This window comes from Podarcis erhardii, assembly GCF_964252035.2.
Source record: "Podarcis erhardii genome assembly, chromosome: 4".
Lineage (NCBI taxonomy): Eukaryota > Metazoa > Chordata > Lepidosauria > Squamata > Lacertidae > Podarcis > Podarcis erhardii.
Genome location: NC_138508.1, coordinates 59,811,425 through 59,824,152, shown reverse-complemented (window position 1 = coordinate 59,824,152; position 12,728 = coordinate 59,811,425). Strand labels below are relative to the sequence as shown.

At 38.8% G+C, this 12,728-nt stretch overlaps 1 protein-coding gene across 13 annotated transcripts in view; it reads right to left on the bottom strand.

Annotated features, from left to right (window-relative positions):
- CASK (calcium/calmodulin dependent serine protein kinase) overlaps positions 1–12,728 on the bottom strand; it is a 125,515-nt gene that overhangs the window by 13,663 nt on the left and 99,124 nt on the right. For 7 of the 13 annotated variants that reach the window (XM_081858577.1, XM_081858581.1, XM_081858576.1 and 4 more), the window contains 4 exons: positions 8,499–8,567; positions 7,209–7,244; positions 3,444–3,640; positions 747–862 (listed from right to left, as the gene is read on the bottom strand). In XM_081858577.1, coding sequence (XP_081714703.1) covers positions 747–862; positions 3,444–3,640; positions 7,209–7,244; positions 8,499–8,567 — 418 coding nt within the window. The remainder of the gene's footprint in view (positions 1–746; positions 863–3,443; positions 3,641–7,208; positions 7,245–8,498; positions 8,568–12,728) is intronic. The other 6 variants (XM_081858573.1, XM_081858572.1, XM_081858574.1 and 3 more) reach the window with 3 other exon arrangements.

The following is a 12,728-nucleotide window of genomic DNA, read 5'->3' as shown; positions in this document are numbered from 1 at the left end:
CCTTCAACTATAGCAAAGGAATGAAAAATGTACAACAAATTGTATATTTAAGCAAGTTCCAGAATTTAGAAGTGCCCTATAACGCTTAATTGTCTGAGTGTCAGAGTACCACAATACATCTTCATCACAAATACAGTGCCCACAGTCACATTAGACCGAAATGTCTTAACACAAAAACTTAAAATATAACCCCCCCAAACGCAAACATACAGTAGATGAAAATATGCATAATTTTCAGTTGCATTGTAATGAAATCCATGATGTACCCAGTCTCTCTCTTTTTGCTAATTCACTTTGAGACTTCCTCAGATGTGAGAAGCATCAAATGTAATAAATTACACTAACTCTCAAAAGATATGCATAATGTTAAACTTATTAAAACTGTTTTATTTCTTAAGAGCACTGTATTTTCTTGGAAGTTCAACTGCATATGCAAATTCTGTAGAGATGCAAACACATTCTTGTACAACATCTCAGATTACCTAACACTGTCTCCAAGATGCAGATCTTGCCCCAGATGCATCAGCACATTTTCCATATTCAACTTATGCTAACCATTGCTTTTCCCATATATTGTTTATTCACCAGTATCTGTTTAGTGCTTATGCTTTCTTACGCTTCAATATCTGGATTTTTTAAGTTAAATGTTTCCACTGAGAGACACTGGTGAAATAAAAATTTTACTTGATAATGAACAATGCAGCAATGTTAAATACGGCTTTATGTGCTTTATGTGTTTTTCTCACCTGCATTGTGCTTTGCTAAGTATTTGTCTTTGTATTGCTTCTTTTTCTTTCCAAACCAAGTACAGCTTGCCTGCTGCTCTTGTTTAGTCTTCTCCATAGCAATACAAGCCACTCGCCTTGTAGGTGAAGAGGAAAAAACTATCAGCTTGTTACTAAAGATTACTTTTTAAATGAAGCAATGTTAATATTTATCTTTAACATAATCTCCCCCACCATTTTTTTTTTTTTTGCAGGACAGATTAAAATTCATTTCCCAGCTTTCACATTGGAATTTTTGATGACCCTTTTCAAAGCACCAATTCCTTGTTTACCACACCAGCAGCCACCATGGAGTCAAATGAGTTATTGCTGCTTTAAAAGATAGCTGCAGCTGCTGAGAGGAGCTAAGGCAGGGGTGAAGCAGCACTCTGACAGCTGTGGCTCTTTTCATCTGTCACAGCACAGGGCATGGCAGAAGGTACTCCAGTTTCTCAAAGCCTCTCATCCTGCCATGGCTACCGACTGTCATGACTGAAGACAGGAGGGAGCTCCTGGGGCAACTCTCATGAACACAATCCTCCAATAGCAGGGTGATCTGTAAACCAAACTTAAATTACATGACCTTCATAGTCTAAACACGAAGGAAGGCCTTGATTTCATTCGCATTGCCAAAAGCAGGATGGACTGCTGCTTAATCCATAGTGGTCAAGTTTGTTCCACCTGGTCATTTAGTGCAACATCAGCCACAATTTGGGTACGGAGTACATCTCTGATCTCTACAGTGGTAGCCTTCCTTTTAGTAGATAACCAGTACAGACTATATCCACATATAGGATAAGGCTGAGACTGAGATTTTATCTTAGAGACTTCCTAATTACAGACCTGGTCTTCAGGTTTGCTATTATCAAGCCTTTAGCAGGAACTTCATGGCTGCTATGACAATCATTTGGCTATGCTGATGTGTTACAAACCCAGATAATGGCCTAAGATTATATGATGCATTTCTGCTACTGAAATCTAACAAGTATGATCTTGGAAGCTGCCTTGGTGGGGTGCTGACTAAGAACCATATATAAGTTGCCCTGAGCTCCTCCGAGGAAGACTAGGGTGTAAGTTTAATTAATTAGTTAGAAACCACACACAGAAGGCAGGATACACTCTTGATTAAGTGTTCTGTAGCGGGAGGCAGTGGAAGACAGAAGTGCCTGGCGTGCTCTGCTCCATGGGGTCATGAAGAGTTGGACACGACTAAACAACAACAGCATCCTAGATTTAGGTAGCCAGGGTATGAGGGTATCGTTGTAATACATTTTGTCATGAATTGACCACAACCTTATGTAGGCCTGAGTAGTCTCAGTTCATGCTCTTTGCAGTACTTCTCCAGAAGCTGATGGATCCTTTGGCTTACAGAATTATTTGGAGGATTTATCCATTGATACTAAAGGTCACTCTGGTGACAGAATGGTTGATATATGAAATCAAAAGTTGAGTATGGCTACAATGCTGTGGCAGCTAGGCATTCTCTTCTCACACTTTTGTAAGGTGCTACTCCTTGGTAACTGAACTGCTAAGAAACTTAAAGCAGCAGGAAAAGCAACTGAGGGCAAGCAGTGTAAGATTCAGGCCGAATCAAACTAAGCACAACACAGATATCATTTGAAGGTCATGCCATGGGAGTGAAACAAATGCCATGCCATCTGGTGGAGCTCTTCTGCGTAGGCAAGGGGTTGTTGCCCTCTCTGGTTGGTCACTTATGTGAACTAACTGCAGTTTGTTATGGACTTGCTTTGCAAGGCATTTGCAGAAAAACAACATTGTCTTCAATCTGATCTGGACACTGCTACTACATGGTAGTATCCAAACAGAGGCACTGAAAGTATCCTCTTATTTGTCCGATGCCAACATGGTGTATGGGAAAATGTTAGCAACCATTTACACTAAAAGGAAGAGCAGGTTGTTGAATGGGATTACCAATACATTTTTAAATTAGAGAAAGCTGCTGCTGCCTCAGATGACAGCAATGATAAAAGCCCTCTGAAGGCTAGTGTATAAGCAGTAATTTATACAGCTACTATCTAGTGTCTAATCTCACTATTATTTTAAAGATGGTGGGGGAAAATGGTTGCTGAATCACACAACTCTCCCCAAACAATTTGTTTGGTTTAGTAGACCTGGCAGTCTAGCCAAGGAAGGGCAAATGCAACACCATTTTCAACCATAAATTTCTCATGGATTGTCCACAGCACTTGTTCAAAATATCAATGAGAAAACGTCGTGGCAGCACTCATCTGCGTCTTCACTGAATTGTTTGTTTAGTATCCAATGGAATGGGTGTTCACCTTGTTGTGAGACATGGTAAACACCCATTCCGCTGAAACCACGCTCCACTCCCAAAACTACACTTCAGGTAAGACCAATTTTTCTTTTCTTTGTCACAAAGAGGCTGCCTGAATAAGTTCCACAGGGACTGATCTTATCACTGCAGTGTTACCACCACTTACCTCTCCCAGGAGTAGTCTCAGGATATATGTGCATGTTCTTGCTATAACAGTGTATGTGTGTTTTGAGCACTAGACTGAATGACCAATTTAATTGACTAAATCAAACACCTTTTTTGCCAGAAAAATGGGAACAAATGTTTCAAACCGTAGGCACATTTTGACAGACCAATTTATTTTAAATTACAGACATATTAATTTTATAAAATTCCAAACATACCATTCCTGAAGCTCAGGAGAAGGAATGAGGCCTGCAGTTCCATTTTTTGAATTCTCCAGTTTACCCTGCCACCAATTGTGATCATCTTTGCTAATAATCTGGATAATATCACCAACTCTAAATCTGATACCAGCTTCTTTGCAGGGAATGAGGTCATCCTTTGCTGGGTCATATTCAAATTGTGCTCTTACATATATCTATAAAACAGGAGTTTATGAAAACAATGCAATGTTAATATGGTTAGAACTGACAGGTGAAATGTTACTCTATAATCTAACTATCACTGTTTGCATCCAGGTTTAGGAAGATACCAGTATTAGACATAAGAATGACGGCTGAAAACAAAACAGAAAAAGCTGGAAAGAATTGTGGTGATGATTTTGATGAAGCCTTTAATTGGAGTGCTTTAACATTCCATTGAAACTCTGAAATTCTACTTCACCTCTTTGTCTGTTTGCATTAAAATATTGTTACTAGTTACTCAAAATATGAAATAGAAATATGTATAACTTAATGGACGATACCTTAACTAACAAAAACTTTAATTCAGAAGATGAAAAATAATAATGCACACAGTGCATCTTTACTATGTGCTGAATACAAGCTATATTACTAGGGGCATATCTATAGGCAGCTTCCTGTGTTCTAAATCTTTCATTTTTATGTATGTTAAGATTCCATTTGACCAAGACCCTGGAGGAAGAGGACTGGGACCCCACGGCAGATCCCACCCCAACTGAAGACCTCAAGCAACTGACAGAAAGCCAGTCTATAAAGCCCTGTTTCAACGATTCCTTGTCTGGGCTCCCCAATAACTTCTTCAACATCATCTCAAGTCCTGTCTTAATCCTCAGTTCTCCCTCATGCACCTCCAGCCTTCAGGAGTCATGACAGCTGTAGACAAGAAGGACAGAATCATAAAAGGAATGCCTAATTTTGCTGTCAGATGGCCAGAGGTCTACTGAGAGAAGGAAAAGATCTAGTCCTTAGATTCAACATGTATTGTATTAAATATATATACTAATTTAAAATCTGGAATTCTTGGTTGTATTTTCCCAAGTCTTGGGATTTTTTTTTTTTAATAAAGATGCTACTATTTTTGAAATTGATGAGTTAGTTTGAAATAATTTGTTTGTTCAAGTGATGTTTTGGAATGAATTGCAAGCAGACAATACAGGATGCAAAGAATTTTTTGAGAAGCGTATCACTAAAAACATTAAGAGCAACCATTTAAGGAAAAAATACATTAGAAGTAGGACACCTGCTAGACAGGCAGTTGGACCTTTGGAAGACAGGAAAGTTAAAGATGTATTAACAGGAAGAAAAGGAAATTGTGAAGAAGCTGAATGAATTCTTTCCATCTGTTTTCACTGTGGAAGATGTAGGACAGATCCCTGTAGCTGAACTAACTTTCTGAGAAAGGGAATTTGAGGAACTGTGCCAAACAGTGATGACAAGAGATGAAATTCTGGGTCTTATTGACAAATTAAGGTAAAGGTAAAGGGTCACGACTGGACCATTAGGTCCAGTCGTGACTGACTCTGGGGTTGCGGCGCTCATCTCGCTTTATTGGCCGAGGGAGCCGGCGTACAGCTTCCAGGTCACGTGGCCGGCATGACTAAGCCGCTTCTGGCAAACCAGAGCAGTGCACGGAAACGCCTCTTTATCTACTTGCACTTTGACGTGCTTTCGAACTGCTAGGTTGGCAGGAGCAGGGACTGAACAACGGGAGCTCACCCCGTAGCGGGAATTCGAACCGCCAACCTTCTGATCGGCAAGTCCTAGGCTCTGTGGTTTAACCCACAGAGCCACCCGTGTCCCTTATTGACAAATTAAAAACAGACAAATCCCTGGATTCAGGTGATATCCATTTTATGAGTTCCTAAGAACTCAAACATGAAATAGCTGATCTAACAAAAATCTGTTAACACCTCCAAGATCAGCCTCTGTACTTGAGGACTGGAAAGGACCAATATTGCGTCTGCAAGGGTACCTTCTGTCTAACTTAAAAGTTATTTGAGAGTGTCAGTAATCATATGGAAGGACTTATCTAGGCTATATTGCATACTTCGACTTTCAAAAAACTTTTTTATGGAATTTGTCATCAACGGAATCTGAGTACTTTTAGCGGTCAGTCATGGGATGAGAGGACAGGTCTTTTAATGGATCGGTACCTGGCTGAACAGTAACAAGTCAAGCAGGAAGACGAAAGTAGAAAAAAGGACAGTTCTCACAATGACAGGATGTGAGGTCCCCAATATTGGGACCAGTGCTTGTTTTAACTTTGTCATGATGTAGAGTTACAGGTGAGCAACAAAGTGACCAAGTTCGTCCAGGGTGGTAAGAACAAACAGTGAGGCGCTCCAAACAGATATCTATTCAAACTGGGTGAATGAGCATTAAAATGGGAAATGAAGCTGAGGGTAAGCAAATGTAAACTGAAGCACATTCAGACAAAAAAAAATATGACGACACACAATTGCTTCTTTGTAATATCTGAATCAGGGTCTAGATTGGTGTTTGAATGCCGTGAGTGGGCTGCATGAGGACACATAAACAGAGCTCAAATCCTATGTCTATTCCTCGGCTTGGCCACTGTGGGTATGGTCCTGGTACCCAGAAGACTGGACTACTACAGGGTGCTCTATGTGGGGCTGCCCTTGAGCTTAGTCTGGAATCTGCAGCTGTTGCAGAATATAGATGCTAGGTTGCTGACTGGGACACCCTGTTTACACCACATAAACCTCTGTCACGGTACTGCACTGGCTACCAATATGCTATTGGGATCAGTTCAAGGTTTTGCTTTTAACATGTAAAGTCCTAAACAACTTGCCTCACCCCATATATCCCTGCCTTGGAACTACACTCTTCAGATAGAGCACTGCTAAAAGTATCACATGCCCCAGGGGTGTGATTAGTATGCAGTTGAAACTAGGCTTTTAGTGTTGCAGCTCCAGCCCTTTGGAATCAGTTACCATTTGAAATCAGACAAACACCTAGCTGTTTTTATATTTAACTAAAGGGAGTTTTGTTTTAAAAGGCTTTTCATGAAATGTGACCCAGCCATTTTGTGCAATAATAACTGTAACTACAGAACTGGTTTTATTCTCCTTTGTTCATGGTGTTTGTAATACTTATTTATTATTTTATTGTATACCACTTCAGTAATTTTTTGTTGTGAAGCAGTTTATAAACCTGCAAGCAAATAAATAAATAAATAAATAAATAAATTCTAAAGGTATTGCCAAATATTATCAGGATACCTGAGTAATAATCATAAATAAAAAATTCCAGCTTGTAAGAACTGTCCCTTAATCATCCCCTCCTCAGCATAATGAAACTTAAGAAAATCTAGTATTTATTAAGACCAAAATACTCAAGAATGCACAACTACCACACATGAAAAACTGTTATGTATAGTAAATGCCTAAATATTATTTTCAGGGCAGCAAACGACAACCATGAAGATGCAATGAAAACGAAACATTAGAAGAATGATGGCATCAACACATCACATGGTCCTGAATCTAGCTACTATTAGAAATTATAATAAAAGTTGTAATAAAAAAAATATACAACTACATTTCAGGTCACAGGAAAATGGAACTATGATGAATCAGCTAGGTGAGTAAAACACAAAATGGGAAAAGTTTTTAGAGTTAAAGTCAGCATATCATGGAATACCACATTTGAGATGGTAAGGAGCGATTGCTACAAACTAAAGGCGCTAAATTAGGAAAGCTTCCACGTAGAATAGCTATTCACCTGTCGTCCTTTGGGTTGTGTTGTTGATGGCAAGTCCTGCAGAACAAAGCCAACCCAGGAAAAGAAAACTTCATTTTACTTTGAAAGCAGTCAACAGTATCAAAGCAAATAGTTAATTTGCAAGTATTAACAACAAATTTATTTTCAGAAATAACAATTTAATAGGAAAAAATGTCAAATCCAGGCTGTTTAGCAGCAAGCTGAAGAAAGCAGGTAAAAATTAAGCAGACAGAAAATGTGCTTTCAATAAGAATTCATCATCTTCAACACAAAAGCACCTGTAAGCAAAGGAGGACCCCTCTTTTAGTCAACATTCTAATTATATTCCTATTGGGACAATTATATAAATAAATTGTTTTTACAATTTGAAAGCTACTGTGTATCCAGCCGTTACGTCTAAATAGATTTCTAATTCATATAAATCTTAGTGTTTATACATAAACCAAATTATTCCTGTAGCTAATTACAATGGCAGTATTTTAAACAACATATAGAACAGTCTATATTGACGTTAATTGAAAGTTCGCAGAAACAGATACCATTTCTCATCTTATAGTACATGTGTTAACAGCACAATTATCTAAGTGTTTCTCAAGGAAGATCTGTCTACAGGTACTTTCTAGTGTTTTACCATATATGTTCAGAGAAAAACAAATGATAAAAAATAGCAGTGTCTACCTTTTTTTCCTGAACATATGACTAAAAAGAAAGTACTTTGTGTTAAAGATGTGATGTTAATAGCTTGGGATTATAAATGCAGTTTAAAGCCAGTTCCTTTTGCTTTTCATATCCAGGCAAGGCTCATATTTCACAAAAATATGTGCACATACCACAACAGCAGAGGACACACCAATTCCTTAACTGAGATAGCGGAAACCAATACTGCAATCTACAGAGCTTTAAAAATAAAAGATGTCCAGGTCTAAAAAAACCAAAACCCTCCAAATACCTGCTGTGCAAATATTTTGCTTCAAAAGACCACTTCAAAAGTTGAAAATAGAAATTAGCCTTTTTGTTTAGTTTTGAGCAAGTCAGGATGAGGGTAATGATAAGCATATTTCAGGGATGAGTGAATTTTTACATTACAGTTGAATGTAACTCATTAAAGGGATTTTAATGAGAAGATTATGTTGTCGCGTAAACCCTTGAATGAGAGCAAATGGGGAATTAGACTTCTAAGTATTCTTGATTTTATCAGCAGAACACAATTTTCTACTGAACATGTAATCATAACAGGAATGGTAGATGAGCACCAACAAGATCTGAATACTCTCTGTCTAGAAGTCTTACCGAAACAGAATTGTTAATGCTGCTATGGCCATTAGCTGGGGACTGTCTGGATGTAGAGGGGGAATCTCTCTGAAATAAGACACAAGGTTCATTATCACACAACACTACTGCAGAACACAGATATAGTCATGTCAACAGTTATATCCACAGGCTTATGACCAATTATTTTGCCTTTTCTTTCCCGGTCTGCTTTCCACATCACACAAAGCCAAACCACAGCTTTGTGCAAAGTCTGGAAGAGAGGCAAGTGGCTGCTTTGCTTCTCCCAGGTGGTCCTGATGCAATATTGTACTAAGCCATAGTTTGGCTCTGTGTATTGTTTAAACCTAGTTGTAGTTTAGCTCTCTCTAGACTAATGTTAAGCTTTATCCAAGGTTTTGTCCCATGGTTTACAGTTTGAGGTTTGTCTGGGAGAGTGAAACCATGCATCCAGATTCAGATGACACACTGAATCAAGCTATGGCTCAGCTCAGCAAAACAACAGGGGAGGAGCAAAATGATTACCCTCTCCTCTTCTGAAGTTCATGCTAAACCAGTGATGGCCAAACTTGGCCCTCCAGCTGTTTTGGGACTACAACTCCCATCATCCCTAGCTAGCAGGACCAGAGGTCATGGATGATGGGAATTGTAGTCCCCAAACAGCTGGAGGGCCAAGTTTGGCCATCACTGTGCTAAACCATGGATTGGCTTAGCATTATGTGGAAACCAGGAATCTCGAGTGTTTTCATATTTTGTTAATACACAATCTAAATTAATGTCTATTTTTTATAACTTTAAATGTAAGTGGGACATACTATAGATACACACACGTTTGTGTGTGTGTGTGTGTGTGTGTGTGTGTAACTTGGAATGGCCTCTCTTTCATATTATTTTGAAATCTCGGGACATAACTGAATAGAAAACTTGCTATTATCTTTCAGGTGTATATGGGGAGGCCTTCCTCCTATAATAATCTGTAAATTCAGTTGGGCTTTTCATACTCTGCAGTTCATTTGGAGGGCAACATGAAGAAACATGGCTTGCTTAAAAACAAATGGAATAGTATGGTATTGTAACTAATAATAATAATAATAATAATAATAATAATAATAATAATATGCCACCAATCTGGCTGGGTTTTCCCAACCACTCTTTAGAAGACATATCTTTACACTCCTGATGGGGCATATAATACATGACAAAGTTGTCAAAAAAGAAAACTCAACTTCTTTTGAATACTTCTGTAGTAAAACAAATCACTTACATTATAGAAAAAAGGACTGAGGCAAAAGTACAGGACTCTGATATTTTAGGATGAGAATATTCAGTTGGGTTTAATAATTTTCCCAACAATAAGTAAAATATGTCTAACACCATATTAGATTGCAACGGGTCAATAGCTTCTTGTGTTACAAAACAACAGAGGACATGAATGGCTTCCTCCTACATTTCGGCTTACACAGTTGTGCCTGGATCTGAGAATATTAATGCATGCATATGTATGTTTTGGGACTAAAATTCCCACCATCCCTAGCTAACAGGACCAGAGGTCAGGGATGATGGGAATTTTAGTCCCAAAACACACACACATACACACACACACAATAGGGGCAGCTGCATATTTTCCTCAAGAGAGCTCACCCATCTATTGATATGAGAAGGAGTAGTTTCACTCAAGAAGCGCTATCAATGAGGAGATCTAGCAGTCTTTATTGTTGTGGGTCCCATATTTCGTATTCCTTGCCTAGGGAAGTCTGCCTAATCACCAATAATTTTCCTTTTAGGAAAAATGTTCGGACTCTATGATTTTCAAAATAAAGTTGTATCCAATGCTAGTCCTGCTCAGAGTAGACCCACTGAAGATGAACATGATTACTCTGGGTCATTAATTTCAAGTGCTACTCTGAGTAGACTAGTATTGGATATAACCCATGATTTTAATAGCCTTTTAAACATATACTCGCAGGTCTTGCTTATCGAGCACAATATTTTCTGTGAAAATCGTTCGTCAGGCGAGTGTTCACATAATGAGTTCATGATTTCCATTATTTCTGATAGAAATACTTCTAATCTGGGATTTTCCCAATTTCTCCCCCACCCTTTTCAACTTTTTCTGCAGCCAATCAGCAAAAGAGAGACAAAGGGAAAAACTGATTTGTCTGATCCCTCCTACTGATTCATCTGATCTTGCACCCTCAATCCCTTCATAGTTTCTGCCTAAACATAGCTGCTACCAACCAGCAAAGCAGAAGCAAGCAAGCAAATAAGGAAGTGGGCAAACTCTGGATTTTCGGATATGTGAATCTGTGGTGTTTATAGTGAGGTTTGGGCACAATTCTTTACTTGTGGATTGGTGAATTTTTGCATAGCAAGTGGGTCGATAGTGGATTTGCGCGTATAATTTCTCTCCTTGGCCATACTTTTTTCATATCTAACTCTCAGCTTGTATTTTCAGACAAGTGAGGATCTTCAACAAAATACTGCATTGTTCCTTCACGTTCTAAAACTAATCCTCCAGCTCAGAATTCCAGGCAGCCTGAAACAGGAGCCTTGCAGCACTATTTTGGACTTGCTGTGGAAGTTGACATGGAAAAAAAGAGTGTGCTGTTATTTATTTATTTCCATCTTCCTGAAACCTTAACCTTCTGTGCCATACTGTGCTGAAGAGCTCAAGTCTGGGGCTGGGATGCCAACACTGATTTTGAGTGATCTGCTGCTATATATCGCAATATCGGGTGCCTACTGTTACCCCAGCTGGATTATCCTTTCCCTCATCACAATACAATACCATTTATCACCAAGGAGAAAGAGAGGGAGACAGACAATTTCAAGTGCCTGCCCTTGAACTACTAGCTCTTCCCTTCCTATTAGACCATAAATGTATGGGCTTTTTTTTGGGGGGGGGGTATCCATGATGACATGTAAAACATGTTGTGAAGTTCAGTTAAGAGTAGGATGTTCAGAAGGGGTTCAGTTAAGAGTAGGATGTAAATCTATTAAATAATGATCAGGATTAAGCGGAGAGTTTTCTGGAGAGTAGGAAAGGTGTGAGGAGGCAGCCATTTGCCTTTTTTTACCTTCTTATTGCCTGAAGCATCCCCATATTCTAGGGATAGTGAAACAGTGAGCCTCTAGATGGGCCTTTCTCAACCTTGGGTCCCCAGATGTTGTTGGACTACAACTCCCATCATTCCTAGTTAGCAGAACCAGTGGTCAGGGATGATGGGAGTTGTAGCCCCACGTCTGGGGACCCAATGGTTGAGAAAGACTGCTCTAGATGATTCTGGAATATTAGCCTTGACCACTGTACATTCTCCTGTAGCCAACCATACAATTTGTTTATAATGTTCCATTGATTTGTTATGCTTTATGCCTTTGTATCTCAGTTGTCTTACCAAAGGCCAACTCAAAATTTGAACTCAGTTTAAAAAGCAAGGTGTTCCTAACATATCTACAGTTCTGAACACCTGAAATTACAAAGCAACTTGCAGAACCCAATGGAGGAAACATGGATTTGACTTCTGCACAATTCCCAATGTTCTGCTATAAATAATGAAATCAAATTTCCATTTATCCATGGAATTTTCACTTCATGCCAGGTTTTCATATGCATTGCTATTCTCTGGCTAAATTTCCTTCCTCTGTATATATTGTCTCATTTTCAGATAATTACTTTTGCTACTTGCAGAAGAAGGAACACATGGACCTTTTAGGAACAAGCCTCTCAAGCAATGCCTCATGAACTAAAAGGTGTGTTCTACCTTTCAGTATTAAGGGGGAATGTCACTTAATGGATGAGGAGCCTGAGGTTAGAAATTTTACCCTATCTCAAAGTTAAGGGATGCAATATAATACTGGTTTGTAGGGCATGCTCAAACCATAGTTTGTTAATTCAAATGCGATGGCAAATTAAGGTTGACCTCAAACCAGAAGGGAAGTAGTGAATCACTATGTTCACATAATGCCAACCCATGGTTTGCCATTAGGACTGAACCATTCTAGAGAAAGATACTCTAAGCAACATATTTTTGGGGATGAAATTTCAACACCACGTTTGAATTCTACTAGCCTATCTTACAGCAAATAGGAGAATATTTGTTAGTTCTGTTCCATGTTGAGTTTTGCTCAAGAGCTAGAGGCACAATGTGTCAGAGATTGCATTACAGTATAAGAAACTGGGCATAACTAAAATACCAGCTGTAGCATAAAAAATTCTAGTAGATCATAATAAGCTTGTGCAAAGTCCTACAA